At 40.4% G+C, this 18,327-nt stretch overlaps 1 protein-coding gene across 5 annotated transcripts in view; it reads left to right on the top strand.

Annotated features, from left to right (window-relative positions):
- CACNA2D1 (calcium voltage-gated channel auxiliary subunit alpha2delta 1) overlaps window positions 1-18,327 on the top strand; it is a 737,376-nt gene that overhangs the window by 697,926 nt on the left and 21,123 nt on the right. For all 5 annotated transcript variants that reach the window (XM_075857358.1, XM_075857356.1, XM_075857359.1 and 2 more), the window contains 4 exons: window positions 4,235-4,306; window positions 6,977-7,129; window positions 7,208-7,260; window positions 8,015-8,070. In XM_075857358.1, coding sequence (XP_075713473.1) covers window positions 4,235-4,306; window positions 6,977-7,129; window positions 7,208-7,260; window positions 8,015-8,070 — 334 coding nt within the window. The remainder of the gene's footprint in view (window positions 1-4,234; window positions 4,307-6,976; window positions 7,130-7,207; window positions 7,261-8,014; window positions 8,071-18,327) is intronic.

Here is an 18,327-nt window from a genome sequence, read left to right as displayed (position 1 = left end):
CTATGGTACCCATTTTCCATCAATAACTACCCTCAGCTTTCTATCCCTGAGCCAGTTATTAACCCAATTCCACATATTTTGCACTACCAGGAATCTAATTTTATGTACCAAGCTTTTAATTGGTAATTTTACGGTAATATACAGATGTAGCCCAGTTTATCTTGACTGATAGCTTGTCGCAACATGATATCACACAACAAAAGCCATTGAAAAGTCATTTAAAAAGTCACGTTAAAGTTTCTTGCCACTGTGTATTTAAAGGCGTTTTCCCATCTTAGACATTTATGACATATTCACAGGATATGGAGCCAAAAATAGGAAATTTTTGAAGCAGCACAAGTCCCGAGTTCCTGGTGTGGTGCACTGTCAAGCCAGGCAAATCTTCTCTGGCATAATGTCATTTCCAACAAAGCAGTAGGACAACAGCACACGTCTCCAAATCTTCAAAAAGGTTTTATTGTAAAAACATCTTGTGACAAACAGGCAACGTTTCGACCCGCAGTGAGTGAAGGGTCTTTGTCAAGCCTAACAACAAATCTAAAAACATCATCTTAGATAGGTGCATTTGATCACATGTTGCATTCCAACCTATCAAAATTGAGATTAAAGTCTCCCAGGTGAATTATACATTAGTTTAATTAGCATCAATCAGCTGGTTATATAACTGTACAAATGTGTATAAAATCGACATACAATGTACATTTAATGCAACAGTTGATATATATATGACAATCATTATCTTGCCAAATGAAAACGATGAAGAGAAGTTCACCACACTACAGCTCCCAGCACCGATCTCAGGTTCTCATTGCGCATGCTCCATAGTCCGTGGATCAGAGAAGCACAGTATGCAGCACATCAAGCCTCATCCATTTCAAACTAGACAGATCGGCGTGATCATCTAATCAGGTCAGTATCGAAATCATATTTCTTTTTTTTTTTTAAATTTCATTTTTATTGAATTTTTTACTATGACATAAACAGGGATTGTATGCATCGGTTTAACATGGCTACAAAAGCAGTATTACTCTTAATTAACATTATAAAGCATACAATGCAATATATGAAAACGAAGAATAAGGAACAAAGAAAATAACATACATGGCTGCTTACACATGTAGTTAGACAGAGAAAAAGTATTATTGAAATCATATTTCATTCATTTTCACATCTTATCACTCAAGTGTGTTATGCACCAATGTTATGAGCCCGGACGCCGTAACCATGCAACCACAAGGTCACATGTTCATAAGTGTCCAATGAATAAGCGGAAGAAGCATCACCCTATATCTCCATATATGACCTCATATGTAATCCTGTATGTATATGTCCTAACCATAATCAAGTCATAATCTATGTCCTACTTAAGCTAAATCATAACAGTGATCAAAAAAATAACAGAAAATGCTCGTAAGATATGTCCGATACACAGAGAGGTGTACAACGTGATAACACAAATGACTAGAGAAGACCTGTTCGTAGGTTCATATAATTACTACCTTTCAGCCCATAATATTTAATTACTGTAGATATATATCATAGATAAGGGTACTCTTGCATAGCACGCCAAAGAAGAGAATGAAAGTGGAAAATTACTGTACGTAGTCTCCATCCTGGTTGTGTGTTTGCTGATGTGTGGTGAACGAACCTCCATGATTTCAACTACAAAAATAGAAATCACAATGAATAAAAGTATATCGATAATCACCAAATAAAGTGCAAAATGTTAAAAATGTGTTAAAAACAGCAATGAAAACTCAGAGTCCAGGCATTATTTTATTTTATACTCTAAATTCAGGCCCCTCTCTGAGTAAGTCAAACTTAGGGTCCCTAGGTAACAGTTGATATATATATCACTATCTGCCAATTGTCTATATAGCTCAGATTCATATTTATTACTGTCCATAATGACTATGGCCCACCCTTATCGGCCTGCTTTATAGTAATTTCCTTGTTATTCATAAGTTCCTTTAAAGCTCTATTTTCCTTTTTAGATAGGTTTGTGAATATGATAACGTGCCCATGTTCACTAATTTATGTAGGAGAGATGACCATGCCTATAAAATTGAGGATCAATAAACACAAAAGTACAATTAGGAAGAAAATGATAGAGCTACCATTACCAAAACACTTCATTGAGAAGAACCATCCGTTGAATCAATTGAGGTTTAGGATATTAGACTATGTTCCAATACTCAGAAGGGGTGGGGATAGACAGAAGTTGTTAAAAAGAAAATAATTACGCTGGATTTATTTCGACACTCTATATCCTAGGGGCCTGAATTTAGAGTATAAAATAAAATAATACCTGGACTCTGAGTTTTCATTGCTGTTTTTAACACATTTTTTACATTTTGCATTTTATTTGTTGATTATCGATATACCTTTATTTATTGTCATTTCGATTTTTACAATTGAAATGTGTTTATCATGGAGGTTCGTTCACCACACATCAGCTAATACACAACCAGGATGGAGACTACGTACAGTAATTTTCCTCTTTCATTCTCTTCTTTGGGGTGCTATGCAAGAGTACTCTTATCTATGATATATATCTACAGTAACGAAATATTATGGGCTGAAAGGTAGTTATTATATGAACCTACGAACAGGTCTTTTCTAGTCATTTGTGTTATCACGCTGTACACCTGTCTGTGTATCGGACATATCTTACGAGCGTTCCCTGTTATTTTTTTATCACTGTTATGATTTAGCTTAAGTGGGACATATAACATAGATTATGACTTGATTATGGTTAGGACATATACATACAGGATTACATATGAGGTCATATATGGAGATATAGGGTGATGCTTCTTCTTCTGCTTATTCATTGGACACTTATGAACATGTGACCTTGTGGTTGCATGGTTACGGCGTCTGGGCTCATAACATTGGTGCATAACACACTTGAGTGATAAGATGTGGAATTTAATGAAATATGATTTCGATACTGACCTGATTAGATGATCACGCCGATCTGTCTAGTTTGAAATGGATGAGGCTTGATGTGCTGCAGACTGTGCCTCTCTGATCCACGGACTATGGAGCATGCGCAATGAGAACCTGAGATCGGTCCTGGGAGCTGTAGTGTGGTGAACTTCTCTTCATCGTTTTCGTTTGGCAAGATAATGATTGTCATATATATATATATCAACTGTTGCATTAAATGTACATTGTATGTTGCTTTTATACACATTTGTACTGTTATATAACCAGCTGATTGATGCTAATTAAACTAATGTATAATTCACCTGGGAGACTTTAATCACAATTTTGATAGGTTGGAATGCACCAAGATGATGTTTTTAGATTTGTTGTTAGGCTTGAGAAAGACCCTTCACTCACTGCGGGTCGAAACGTTGCCTGTTTGTCGCAAGATGTTTTTACAATAAAACCTTTTTAAGATTTGGAGACGTGTGCTGCTGTCCTACTGCTTTTTTGGATATTCACAGGATATGTCATAAATCTCTGAAAGATGTGGGTCCCAGCTCTTGGACCCACACCTATATCAGGAGCGGGGGTTTCCCGACACTCGTTCCGCCTGGTGCGGCGGACGCTGGCCGCAGAATTCAGGCTCTCTCCATTATGTTTAATGACCGTTCCGGAAACAAACGGGTTCTGCTCAGCTGTTTCCATACCAACCATTCTGTTAAATTCTGTTTCTGTAACTCCTGTTAAACAGAATAGAGAGAGCGGCGCACACGCACGCACGACCCTCTCTTCCCTAGTCCCCACCTGGATTCTTTGACCAGTAGCAGCCGCACCAGGTGAAACGGGGTCCAAAGACCCCAGTTCTCAATATAGGTGCGGGTCCCAGAGCTGGGACCCACATCTATTGGTCATTTATGGCATATCCTGTGGATATGCCATAAATGCCTCTTTAATGCGTTCAGAGTCAAGATAAAGATGGCTACAACTGTACACTCTAGCAAAAAGCAGGCCAGTGTGGAGAAGCAGCATGAACATGTATGAAGAAGGCTGTAGAGTAAGTGCAATAAGTTACTGTGGCTGCTATTACTTTTAAGGGGGCCCTAGAGCCTCTGAAAATAAATGCAACAGTATCCACCACATGCCACATAAACCTGTTTCTGGTCCTTTGGAATATCAGCTAACTCAGGCTTCACAAAAAGGAGGTCCCATATTATAAAAAGTTTTAAAAGAAATTAGGACAGTGATGCTATAGGGAATGGGAAGAGAAATAATTTCTTGAAACTAACTTAATATTTTACAGCAATTGGACTGCATAATTCTTGACGATGGTGGCTTCCTATTAATGTCAAATCAAAATGGTTACAACACTCAGGTATGTGCATTTACTTATATTCTATCTCTACTAGGACAGGGGCTATGAGTTTCCAGACCTCACAATTGTTTATACCTGCACTACAGTATATATATGGATTTGAGCCAAAAGGGCCTCTTTTGTTCCCTCAGAACATTTTTGAATATAAGTGTAAGTGAAGTATTTATTGATTGGGTATTTAAATGTTCTTCTTGATATTTCTAAACCCAGAAACACCTTACATGTGGAAGTATTATTTTACACATAAAATTTAGGTAAATGAATTACAGATGCTAAGCTTCCTATAAACTTGGCATACAGAAATGGAAGACAATATGTAGTTTAATCTTTCGATTTGCAATGGATGAGTTAAAACGGCTTATATTTATAGTAATAACCTATTTTTTTAACCAGAGTTATTCTCATGAACGTGACATTTTAAAACTCAATTTATGAAAATAATTTTGGCAGGATTAAGCAGCAAAAGAATTCCAGTGTTCAAGTGGATGCTGTCAGCAGGAAGTGCTGGGTTCCTGATACTGCCGTTGAAGGGGTTGTCTCATTATTCGGTCTCAGAAACCCAAGGCGATCAGTTGTGGTTGTTTGGGAGAGCTCAGGCTGTACATTTTTTGTGCAGAGACCACAATAGAGGAAATGCAGTGTAATACATGGATGGGCCAGGTTCACCAGAGCGAGAGCTGTTCTTTGTTAGCGGCTCTGTGCTCTAATAGAGTAGGGTCCCTATTTAACCCCCCAATCGAGCATATGGGAAAAGGATGTCTACATAAGATAACCCCTTTAAGATACCAAAAGCAAATCATTGACTTATCACTCCTATATCCATGCACTGTAGATTCAAGCAATGCTGAGCAAAGCAGTACATTATTGTTCCTAACCTCTTAATGACACGGACAAGTTTCGTGCTTTCATTTTAGTTTTCACTCCCTGCATTCCATGAGCCATAACTTTTTTATTTTTCCTTCAATGAAGTGGTGTGAAGACTTATTCTTTGCAGGAGGAGTTGAAATTTCTATTCGGACTATTTAAAGTACTATATAATGTACTGGGAAACTGAAGAAAAAGTATTTGTGGGGTGGAATTGGGAAAAAACTGCATTTCCTCCATTTAGTTCTACCTCTTTCACATTGCAGTAAAAACGAACGTAACTTTATTCTGCTGGTCAATATGATTACGGTGATTGATATCGTTTTTCTATGTTTTACTAGTTTTACAAAGAAAAAACTATTAACTAAAAAAAAATTTTTTATGTTGCCTATTTCTGAAAGCCATAGCTTTTGTTTTTTTTCGCGTGAGGGCTTATTGTTTGCGGGACTAGCTGTAGTATTTAATGGTACAATTTTTTGGTACATACAACCTTTTGATCACTTTTTATTCAAAATTTTTTCACACTAGGGTTTTTTTTCTTTTTACGGTGTTCACCATGCGAATTGATTAATGTTATATTGTAATAGTTTGGATTTTTACAGACCAGTTTTTTTTAGTTTGGGAAAAAGCTTCTTTTTTTTTTTTTTTTAACTTTTAATATTTTTTTATTATTTCTACACTATTATTTTTTTACACTTTTTTATTAGTCCCCCTAGAGGACTTGAACCAGGGCAGTGTATAGCTGTATATTGTGATATTTACCGGCTCCTGTTAATCCCTGCCTGAGGCACCGCTTAATAGGGGAAGAAAGGAGGCAGACCTGGGGGCCTTCATTAGGCCCCCAGGCTGCCATGACAAACATTGGCACCCCACAATCTTGTCGTGGGGGGGGGGCGATGGGCTGTCAGAGGGGTTTGCCCCCTCTTTCTAACGACTTGAATGCTGCGGTCGCTATTCACCATGGCATCTAAGTGGTTAAAAATCCAGGATCAGAGCAATCTCTGTTCCTAGCCGTTAGCAAGAGGTGTCAGTGGGTTCAGCGCGTGAGCCCGCTCCATACCTCAACCCCCATACCAGGATGTACTGGCACGTCCTGGTGAGTCAAGGGGTTAAAATGCATGTAATTGTTTTACTAAAATACTTGTCTTTTCATATGGGCAATATCCTGAACATAAATCCTAAGGAGAACCCTGGAAATAATTGTGAAATAAATATGGATAAAACAATATGTTTTTTTATTAATAAGATAAGATATATATTTGTTTCTGGTTTATTGTTATAATTCAAAAGACTATTTATCATAAATTGTTGTTTAATTATTCCTAAAAGCAGTAAGTATTGTATATACTTTTGGTAACAACATTATGGATTGATTCCAACAAGGCTAAAATAAATAATTTTTTGAAAGCCACTTTTTCAAAACAAAACATAGCCAGTTTTTTTTTTTATTTAAAACAAAAGTAGTTTTAATAATAGAACACCTTTTATAAGTTCTATTCAAGTAATATTTATGCCGGATGTTAGGCAAATACTTTTTCATTGTAAAAACATGTTATTAAACAAGTGGAGAAGGAACACTAGCTAAATGTTTTTGACAGATCTGTCAAGCATAGCCATCCGAAAAACATATTCAGATTCATACAGTCTTCATCTGTTTCACAATAAAAGCCTATAGGAATGTTACAGTATTTTAGTACACACAGTAACCCTGTCTGCCGGTAGGCCAAAAATGTGGCATGAGTAGAGTCCTATTTGACAGATGGAAAAAAAATATTATATTTAAACATTAATTTTTTTTATTTCTAGATTGGCAGATTCTTTGGAGAGATTGACCCAAGTTTAATGAGAAAGCTTGTCAACATTTCTGTATATGCATTTAATAAGTCTTATGACTACCAGTCTGTATGCGATCCAGGTGAAGAGCCAGCAAGAACAGCTGCCCCTCGCTCTGTGTTTGTGGTATGTAATATTTGTTAGCATCTTGTCAGTAAATTGTAATTACTGTTTCTTTATAAAACATATGTCTTTTCATTATAGCCTACCATAGCAGATCTTTTAAACCTTGGATGGTGGGCTTCTGCTGCTGCTTGGTAAGTTATAGTTTATTATATATATGATATATTAACTAAGAGTAAGTACTCAGGATTTAAAAACGTTTTTGTCATGAAGACAAACCCATTCCATAAGCTCTTGGGACCCCCCTCTATTAGCCAGATTATAGAGCAGCTAACTGTTTCACACTGGCAGATTTGGCCCATCCATGTATTATATGGCCGGTCATTTAAGGGGAAACGTTTGGTGGGATGTAACTTCCTTCAGAAATAACAGCTGAAAACTGATCTGCAGTGATCAGATCGCTGGGCCGGCTTCAATTTTCCAAAGTAAGATGGAGAAAACAACTGAAACACCTAAAAACTTGCAGTACTTAGGTTTGATTCACAAACACAGCAGATATTGTTTCAGAAATTTCTGAGACTCAAAATCCGTTCCATTTATCTGATCTTGCTGCAGACAAAATCCCATTAAGATGAATGGAACTGATTTTCAGTGGCATAAATTTGCGCAACAAAATTTGCTGCGTGTGACTCTACCCATAGTGTCTTAGAGTCTTTTCTCTAACCTTGAGGAAAGGAATGAACAAGGGTCGCGCGCCTCAGCAATTTATTAGGTGAATCAGGTGTTTGTGAATGGACAGTGAGGTGATAAGGGGAAAGATCATGAATATTAAATAGCTGATTGTCCTTTTATTCTATTCACTATGATTCCCCAGGCTGGATGAAGAGATGTTTTTTTCTTGATAAATTGCTTATCTTTTATTAACTGCTAATAATTAATTTTTTTCAGGTCTTTATTGCAGCAGTTGGTCTTGAGCATTACATTCCCTCGATATAATGAGGCAGGTAAGTGTGGTTCTCATTATTATTACTCTTTTTTTTTGTTTTATTACATTTTGTAGATTATGCCAAATTATTGTTCTGTTTATAGCAACATAGCACACAGTGTTGGGACCTCCGAGAGGTCCACCATTATTTCATGTTTTGTCACATTTAAAGGGGTATTTCTTAAATCAACATTTAATCACCTATCCGCTGGATAGGTGAGAAGTGTCTGATCGCTGGCCTTCACCGCCGGGAGCCCATTAATAACTAGAATAGTCCTCCTCAGTGCAAGACCGCAGTGAGAACTTTGAGTGGAGTGGTAGATGAGCCGGCTTTTTGCCACTCCATTCAGATTCTATGGGATTGACAGAGAAAACTGAGTACAGTCCTCAGCTGTTTTTGGCAGACCCATAGACACTGTATCTAGCGGCAGGGAACATGCTTGTACTCCACTTAATTCTAGCTCCTGCTAAATGATTGATCTGTTTTTAGTAGCATGGCACACAGTGTTGGGAAATTTGCACCTTTCAAGAAGTCCCCATTATTTCGTATTTGTCACATTTAAAGGGATATTCCTAGAGTCAACTTAACCCTTTCATGACCAAGCGTCAAATATTTCATTTCTGATAGGCACTTTAAACGATAATATCTATGCAACTGCTTTGCATATCACAACTATTTTTCTTTGTTTTTTACAAGACTTATGAGGCTTTAACTTTCTAGATTAATTCCATGCTTTTCATTTTTATTATGAGCAGACCAATTACTAAATATGTGAAAAAGACACTTTTTTGCCGTTTTATATATATATATATATATATATATATATATATATATATATATATATATATATATATATATATATACATATAGTGTACAGCTCTCTAACAATTAGTCTTCTCTCTCCGTCACCCTGTGAGTTGAGAGTGAAGAGGGCTATAAGGCTATATTCACACAACGTGAAAAAAAGGGCAGTTAACAACGGATCTACTGTCAGTTATTCATGGCTTTTTTGCATCAATGTGTCTCAAAATATGAATCCATTTCCCAGCCGTCTTACCGGTTTTATCCGCCATTTGCCGTCCATTTTTCTTGAACATTAAAAAAATGGATACATTTTATTTGTTACGTTTTTTTTTTGTCCCAGCCACCTGAAAACACCTCAGTGCCTGTGTAGATAGTGACGCAATACCATTATAGATAGAGCCATATTGCCCACTGTAGAAAGTGCCAGTGCCCACATAGTGCCCACTGTAAATAGTGCCATAGTGCCACAGTGCTTACTGTAGATAGTGCCCACATAGTGCCACACACAGTGCCCATGTAGATAGCACCACAGTGTCCACTGTAGTTTGTGCCCATATAATGCCACAGTTCCCATGTAGATAGTGCCACCCCCCCTTTATATAGCACCCCCTTGTAGACTGCACCACCCCCTGCAGATAGCGTCACCCCCTGCAGATAGCCCCAAACCCCTAGATTGCACCATCCCCCCTGTGATAGTGCCACCCACCCTGCAGATAGCGCAACTCCCCCTGTAGATAGCAGCACCCCCCCTGTAAATTGCACTCCCTTCCTGTAGATAGCACCACTGTAGCTCCCTGTAGGAGCGGAATCCCTCCGTCCATGTATGGATAGTGACGCCAGGGGCTTCTCCAGTAGCAAAATGCCCGGTCAGAGTGTCGCCCAGGGACTCTGCTCCTAGAGAAAGCCCCTGATGTCACTGTCCATATATGTCCAAGGAAAGGATGGGCAACACAACAGAACAAAAACCTCTAGGGTATCAGGGTGCAGGCCCCCAGGGATCCGACTTGTAAATCCCCAAATGTAGACAAAAAATGGAAAAAGAAGCAGCACTCCAAAAATCGTATCAAATGAGATTAATTTATTCACCTATCAGTGCAGATGGATGCAACTTTTCAGCTGCTCAATGCAGCCTTTGTCAATTGGAACGTATATTGCAGTATGGCAGTCGTGAAGGGGTTAATCACCTATCCATAGTATAGGTGATAAGTGTCTGATCTTTGGTCCCCACTGCTGGGCACTCTCCCACTAATAACTAGAATGGTCCTCCTCTGAGCAAGACGGCAGCAAGAATTTTTAATGTAACAGCAAACTAGCATGGCCGATGCCGCTCCATTTAAAGTCTATGCTACTAAACGAAACAGCCGAGTACAGTGCTCGGCTGTTTACGTCAGTTACATAGACATTGTATGAAGCGGCAGGGCGCAGGCTTGTCCTATACTTCACTCTAGCTCCTTCTCAATGTGGGGTGTTCAGTGAGGAGTGGAAGACTCGGGACTTCTATTTTAGTGATTGTTCGGGGTCCCCAGCGATCAGACACTTATCACTGATCCCCTGGATAGGAGATAAATGTTGATTTTGGGAATATTTATCAAAGGCCTCTTGCACTTTAAGGCCTCATCCAGGAAAAAAATCATCAGAAAACCTGTGTGAAAATAGACATGCGGTGCGAAGTCAATTTATCTTGCGTAAATGCTGAGGAATTCTGGACGTGTGCAGGAGGTCGAATCATTTTGGAAAATTAAGGTTAGGGATCCACATTGAATTATGATTGCATAATAATCAAAGCAGATTCGCAGACCACCGCAACAGTCGCATAACCTCAGTGTTTCCCTATGGAGAGAAAAGTAGTGTTACAATGTCACGGATCAAATAGCAGTGTGACCAAACGTCAGCCCTATCCTAAACAAAATGTAAAAACTGGTTGCACTACATTTAACATAACTTATTAAGATCAAAAGTAAGTCATAGGGCGTTAAGGGGTAAAATAAAAGGCTCAAACTGGTTAAAGAGGAGCTTATATACATGTATATGTATAGATGAATACATGAATACATTAATGCATTCCAGAGGAAAGTAATATAGATTCATTATCTAGCAGGTTCCCATTGTTATGTATTTGCAATTTAAACTTTACCTTTATCCCATCAGCTGATAACTACTTCTTACTATAAGTGGCTAAGGCTTCGTTCACATCTGCGTCAGGGTTCTAATCGGACGTTCCGTGGAAGCTTTCCATCAGAATGGAGCTCTGACTGAAACAAACGGAAATCATAGTCTACGCTATTGATTCCGTCAAAACGACAGAACCCTTGCACAACGGAGACAAACGGAAATCAATTGCATCAGATCCGTCACCATTGAAATTAATGGTGATGGAAACGGAAACCTACGGTTTCCGTTTGTTTCAGTCAGGGCTCCGTTCTGACGGAAAGCTCAGACGAAACGTTAGAACGAAGCCCTGACGCAGATGTGAACGAAGCCTAAAATATGCTTATTCTAGACAATCTACAAGATGTAGGATCTGTAATTATTTATTACTGTGGATTAGGGTAATTCATGATTTAACAGATACTTTTCTCTGAGGCACCACAAATCTTTTTACTGTCGTCTTATTTGACTTTCACTTGGTGATTTAAGCACTAATAGTATACACTTGTGAGGTAAAGCGGTTTTAAACTTAATAGTGAAGGCGATCTTATCTCTATTATTTATTTATTTATCTGTTAACCCCTTAAAGTTGTTGTCCAGGATTAAAAAAACATGACTGTTTTCTTCCAAAAACAGCGCCACACCTGTCCATGGGTTATTTGTGGTATTACATCTCAGCCCCATTTACTTCAATAGAGCCCCATGCACATGACTGTGCCCGTAATTGCCTATAATCATGGTCCGTGATTACGGCCGGATGTGGACAGTCACCCGCATTTGAGTGCACGGTCCGTAATAATCAAAAAATAGGACATGTCCTATTTTTTACGGAAGCTTTTTACGGCCCGGACACCTTCCTGTAAATATACGGTATTATGTTTGTCGGCCATAGAAAAGAATGGGTCCGTAATTACGCTCCTTAGATACAGTCCGTAATTACGGATGAAATCTACGATCGTGTGCATGGGACCTTAGATGTGATCATTATGAGCTGGATCCTGTGTGTCAGAAGCACGCAGGACCAGCTTTCACCAGAGCTGTTAGTGCAGCTGACCAGACGGAATCGGCTTTGATGGCAGGATACAGCTTCTATGTATACAGGATATATAGAAACTGTATCTTAAAGAAAAATTAAAAAAATTATTAAAGTCACGTTAAAAGTTGTTTGAAATCACTAAAAACATTGATTAAAAAATACATATATACATTTAGATGGTTTTTTTTTTCAATTACATTAGCCCTCTCCTTGTTAAAATTAAATTACACTTTTTCTTCCTGAATTTTGTTGTTGTGATGCTTAAATTAACAGAAACCTCAGTACAGATTGGTAATATAGGAAATCAAAGCAGCTGTTAAGTGAAGGTCAGAAAAGTACATGTTGAAATTTCTAGAAACTGATATGTTCCTACAAAGCGCCAAATCTGTAGGTGATTTAAACTGTATCCTTCGAGCAATTTATAATAATATCACTTGGCTCCAGTTAGAGACCTAAGGGGAACTACTCATGCTGTATAAAAAAAAAAGCCAAAGGGCAATAATGAGTACAATTCAAGGATAAAGAAATATGTAGTCGAGACGTGTCAAAGAAAGTCTTCTGCCTAGGGGATACAAAACTATTTGATCATTCGTGTTCTTTTAACAGTAACAAAAAAAGTTAACTGCAACAGCTTGCAATTTAAAGTAGGCTGATTTATCGAAGGTCAAGATATAAAGTTGATCCATCCTCTAAAACATGTAAATAGAAATGCATGCAAAATTAATCCACAGCAGTACTCAATGTCAAGCAGCGGCTGTGAAAGCAAATAACATTTTAGGGTGTATAAAACAGAAGTAAAAACACATGATCTCAATGTAATATATCCCCTCTATAAATCCCTTGGAAGATCAAATCTAAAAACATGGATTCATTTTGGGCTCCATATTGTAAAAATTGTATTGGCGAGCTAGAGAGGACCTGACAGGAGCAGGATTTAGCGAATGATACAGATACTCTGTATAGAGAATACAGAGCAGCTGGATCTCAAAAAGTGAAACAAATTTTTAATAAAAACAGTTTTTAAAGTTGCAATATTCACACTGAATTACCTTTTTATATATAAAAAAATGCTATTCAAATGTTTACATAGCCTTTAGGCTACATGCACGCGTTGCGTATTATGCAGTGTAAAATATGCACAATAACCGCAGCAATACGCAGGAAATTTGCAGGTTAAAACAGCACCAGATTGTTTTTGATGCGTTTTTTGGTGCAGTTTTTACGTTTTGATGCGTAAATCGCTGCGCTTTCATGCTACGTGATTTGGTGCGATTTTCCTTTGCACTGTGCAGATAGAATTCGCAAGTGGAAACGCAAGATAGATTGACGTGCTGTGGATTTTAAAATCCGCACCAGAGGACAATTTACGTGAGGGAAAATACTGCAGCGTGTACATGAGATTTACTGTAATCTCATTGTCTATGCTGGTACTTTATTACGCAGCGGTTTTGCCGCACGCAAATTTGCACGGCAAAACCGCACTTAATACACATCATGTGCATTGACACTTAACGTTTTTTTGCCACTGTTTATCTAACGCGTTGAAAGTCAAGTTAAAGATCACTACATCTGCATACATCGTGCATTTTCTGAAATTTGCTTTATGGCAGCTGAAATGAATGGGAATTAATCGACAGAGAAATCTCATAGACTATTGCAGTCTCTAGGAAGTGATGGTGTACATCCATCTCACCCAGAGATTAGGGAGTCACAGGATAGATCTCTGGCGTAGCTATAGGGGTCGCAATGGTCGCAATTGCGACCGGGCCCCGAAGCCAGGGGGGCCCACGGCCCCCCGCACCACATCAATAAAAAGTTACTATAGTAACTCGGGCCGCAGGCTCCTGTTACTATAGTAACATACTTTACTTACCTTCCTGGTTCCGGAAGGCAGCGGAGATCCTGACGTCAGGCGCTGTGCGCAGCGCATGACGTCACAGCGCTATGCGCCGCACACAGCATCGAGACGACAGAACTCCCGCCGCGGCCGAAGAGGAAGGTAAGGTTAGCCCTGACTGGCGGGGACCGACTCCTGGTACCCGCCAATCAGCTGTTTTGAAGGGGCCGCAGCACTCGTACGAGAGCTGCTCCCCTTCATTCCTGTCACTTCATTCCGGTCGCACTGTGAATCTGTGTCGGCGATTCACAGTGTGAGCGAGTAGTGAAATGAAGGGGAAGCAGCTCTCGTACGAGTGCTGCGGCCCCTTCAAAACAGCTGATTTGCGGGTCCCGAGAGACACATCAGCTATTGATGGCCTATCCTGGGGATAGGCCATCAATGTTTAGGGACTGCACAACCCCTAAGCCTACGATGTAGCAGGCTTAGGGGGCCCATGAGACAGGATCACAGATTGTGTGATCCTGTCTGCTGGGCCCTGTATCTAAGCCAATCACATGGTAGGCTTAGATACATGGCCCATGCGTGATCCTGTCTGCTGGGCCCTGTATCTAAACCAATCACATTGTAGGCTTAGATACATGGCCCATGCGTGATCCTGTCTGCTGGGCCCTGTATATAAGCCTACCACACTGTAGGTTTAGATACAGGGCCCCAGCTCACAGTAATCTTATACTGTATAAGATTACTGTCTGCTGGACCCTGTATCTAAGCCTACGTTGTGGTAGGCTTAGATACAGGGTCCCACAGACAGTATCACACATGGGCCCTGTATCTAAGCCCAACACATGTGTTACTAATCATTTTTTGTGTGTTTTCTTACAGGTTCGGTCGTTGGACTACGTCGGATTCCAGGACTACTTCGATGACGGCTTTTTTTTTTATTATCAATAAAATGGTTAATGAGGGCTGTGTGGGTTTTTTTTTTATTCCAATAAAATATTTTTTCTATGTCTTTGTGTTTTTTTTTAAACTATATTACTACCGCCTTAGTAAAGGCTGCCGGCTGATTGACGACGTCCATTGCTAAGGCGGGGCTTAGTGTTAGCTGGTGCAGCGGCTAACACTAACCCCCTTTATTACCCCGGTACCCACCGCCACCAGGGGTGCTGGGAAGAGCCGGGTACGATCCAGTACCTGACCATCTGTAGTGATGGTCGGCCACTGGGGTGGCCGCAGGCTGGTATTATCAGGAGGGGAAAGGCCAAAAACAGTGGCCCTTCCTACCTTGGTGATGCTAGGCTGCTGCTGCTTTATTGTATCTGGCTGGTTATGAAAAATGGGGGGGGCCCCACGTCATTTAAAAAAAAATAAAAAAAATTTGAAAGAACGATGTGGGGTCCCCCCCAATTTTCATAACCAGCCAGATGCAACACAGCAGCAGCAGGCAGCATTACCAGGGTGGTAGGTGTCACTGTTTTTGGTCTTCCCCAGCCTAACACTACCAGCCTGCGGCCACCCCGGTGCCTGCCCGTCACTACAGATGGTCGGGTACTGGTTCGTACCCGGCTCTTCCCAGTACCCCTGGTGGCGGTGGGTATCGGGATAATAATGGGGGTTAGTGTTAGCCTTTGCATCGGCTAATATTAAGCCTCGCCTTAGTAATGGAGGTTGTCAATCAGCCAGCGGCCATTACTAAGGCGGTGATAATAAAGTTTAAAAAGATACAAGCACATAGAAAAAATATTTTATTGAAATAAAAAAACACAACCCTCATTAACCATTTTATTGAGAATAAAAAAAAACGCCGTCATAGAAGTCCTCGTATCCGAAGTCCAACAACCGAACCTGTAAAAAAACACAAACACACAAAAATAATCAGTAACACATAAAGAAGCAAAATTATTATTCTTACCTGTCCTGGGTCCAGCGCTGGAGCCGCAATGTCAGCGAGCTGGGCCCTGTATCTAATCCAATCATGTGTGATACTGTCTGCTGAGCTGTGTATCTAATCCAATCATGTGTGATACTGTCTGCTGATCTGTGTATCTAATCCAATCATGTGTGATACTGTCTGCTGGGCCCTGTATCTAATCGTAGTTTTGTGTGATACTGTCTGCTGAGCTGTGTATCTAATCCTATCATGTGTGATACTGCCTTCTGAGCCACTGTATCTAATCCTATCATGTGTGGTACTGTCTGCTGGGCCCTGTATCTAATCGTATCTTGTGTAATACTGTCTGCTGAGCCACTGTATCTAATCCTATCATGTGTGATACTGCCTTCTGAGCCACTGTATCTAATCCTATCATGTGTGGTACTGTCTGCTGAGCCACTGTATCTAATCCTATCATGTGTGATACTGCCTGCTGAGCTGTGTATCTAATCCTATCATGTGTGATACTGTCTGCTCAGCCACTGTATCTAATCCTATCATGTGGGCCACTGTCTGCTGGGCCACTGTATCTAATCCTATCATGTGTGATACTGCCTTCTGAGCCACTGTATCTAATCCTATCCTGTGTGATACTGTCGGCTGAGCCACTGTACCTAATCCTATTCATAGTTTATAGGGTTGTAGTGCTATAGATATGCTATGCTGTCTCATACACACCCTTTTTTTGGGGCGGACACATATGTATTGGGGCTATTTCCCCATACATTTTAAAGAGGCTCTGTCACTAGATTTTGCAACCCCTATCTGCTATTGCAGCAGATAGGCGCTGCAATGTAGATTACAGTAACGTTTTTATTTTTAAAAAACAAGCATTTTTGGCCAAGTTATGACCATTTTTGTATTTATGCAAATGAGGCTTGCAAAAGTCCAAGTGGGCGTGTTTAAAGTAAAAGTCCAACTGGGCGTGTATTATGTGCATACATCGGGGCGTTTTTACTACCCTTACTAGCTGGGCGTTCTGACGAGAAGTATCATCCACTTCTCTTCAGAACGCCCTGCTTCTGGCAGTGCAGACACACAGCGTGTTCTCGAGAGATCACGCTGTGACGTCACTCACAGGTCCTGCATCGTGTCGGACGAGCGAGGACACATCGGCACCAGAGGCTACAGTTGATTCTGCAGCAGCATCGGCGTTTGCAGGTAAGTCGATGTAGCTACTTACCTGCAAACGCTGATGCTGGTGCAGAATCAACTGTAGCCTCTGGTGCCGATGTGGCCGACACGATGCAGGACCTGGGGCAGGAAGTGAGTGACGTCACAGATCTGCACTGCCAGAAGCTGGGCGTTCTGAAGAGAAGTGGATGATACTTCTCATCAGAACGCCCAGCTAGTAAAAGTAGTAAAAACGCCCCGATGTACGCACATAATACACGCCCAGTTGGACTTTTACTTTAAACACGCCCACTTGGACTTTTGCAAGCCTCATTTGCATAAATACAAAAATGGTCATAACTTGGCCAAAAATGCTCGTTTTTAAAAAATAAAAACGTTACTGTAATCTACATTGCAGCGCCTATCTGCTGCAATAGCAGATAGGGGTTGCAAAATCTGGTGACAGAGCCTCTTTAAGCCCTGAGGGTCTGTTCACACGGCAGAATCTGTTACGGCTGAAATTACGGTGCTGTTTTCAGGAGAAAACAGCACCATAATTTCAGCCGTAATGGCATGTGCAGGCGTCTTTCGCTGCGTCCATTACGGACGTAATTGGAGCTGTTTTTCTATGGAGTCCATGGAAAACGGCTCCATTTACGTCTGAAGAAGTGACAGGCACTTCTTTGACGCGGGCGTCTTTTTTACGCGCCGCCTTTTGACAGCGGCGCGTAAAAAAAATGACCGTCGGCACAGAACATCGTAAGACCCATTCAAATGAATGGGCAGATGTTTGCCAACGCTTTTGAGCCGCATTTTCGGATGTAATTTAATGCTAAAACGCCCGAATTACGTCCGTAAATAGGGTGTGTGAACCCAGCCATAGTGACACCCCCGGCTGCTAGTGCTGCATTGTTGGGTCACTTAGGAGACCCAGCGATGCAGCTGAAAGCTGCGGACCGTCGGCCATGAGAAGTTTGCCGGGGGGGGGGGGGGCAGTAAGAATTCTTGCATCGGGGCCCATGAGCCTTTAGCTACGCCCCTGGGATAGATGTATATAGAGTATTATCTGTGTGTATAGTATTGCTATCCGGCCTTATCTTGGCCTCCAGCAGTACAATCTGCTGTCATTAAATCCCCCCACTCGTGCTGTGATGACCGTATTCCCAACTATTTAGCAAAGCTGACAAATGAGCTGCAGAAAACAGGAAGAGTTTGTCTATTGATTCTGCTCTAGTGGCCTATGAAAAAGTTGTAAAACCGCAATAAAACACCACAAATGAAAAAAATATATAAGTTCATTATAAAAATCATAAAACCCTGATTTAAATGATTTTAAGGTGTTTTCCCACAATTCAAAGTCTATGGGGCCCACGGACACAGCCAAGTACAGCACTCGTCTGT

Source organism: Rhinoderma darwinii, chromosome 3 (genome assembly GCF_050947455.1).
Source record: "Rhinoderma darwinii isolate aRhiDar2 chromosome 3, aRhiDar2.hap1, whole genome shotgun sequence".
Taxonomy (NCBI): domain Eukaryota; kingdom Metazoa; phylum Chordata; class Amphibia; order Anura; family Rhinodermatidae; genus Rhinoderma; species Rhinoderma darwinii.
Note: the sequence above shows the minus strand (reverse complement) of the source record. Positions and strands in the feature narration are given on the sequence as shown.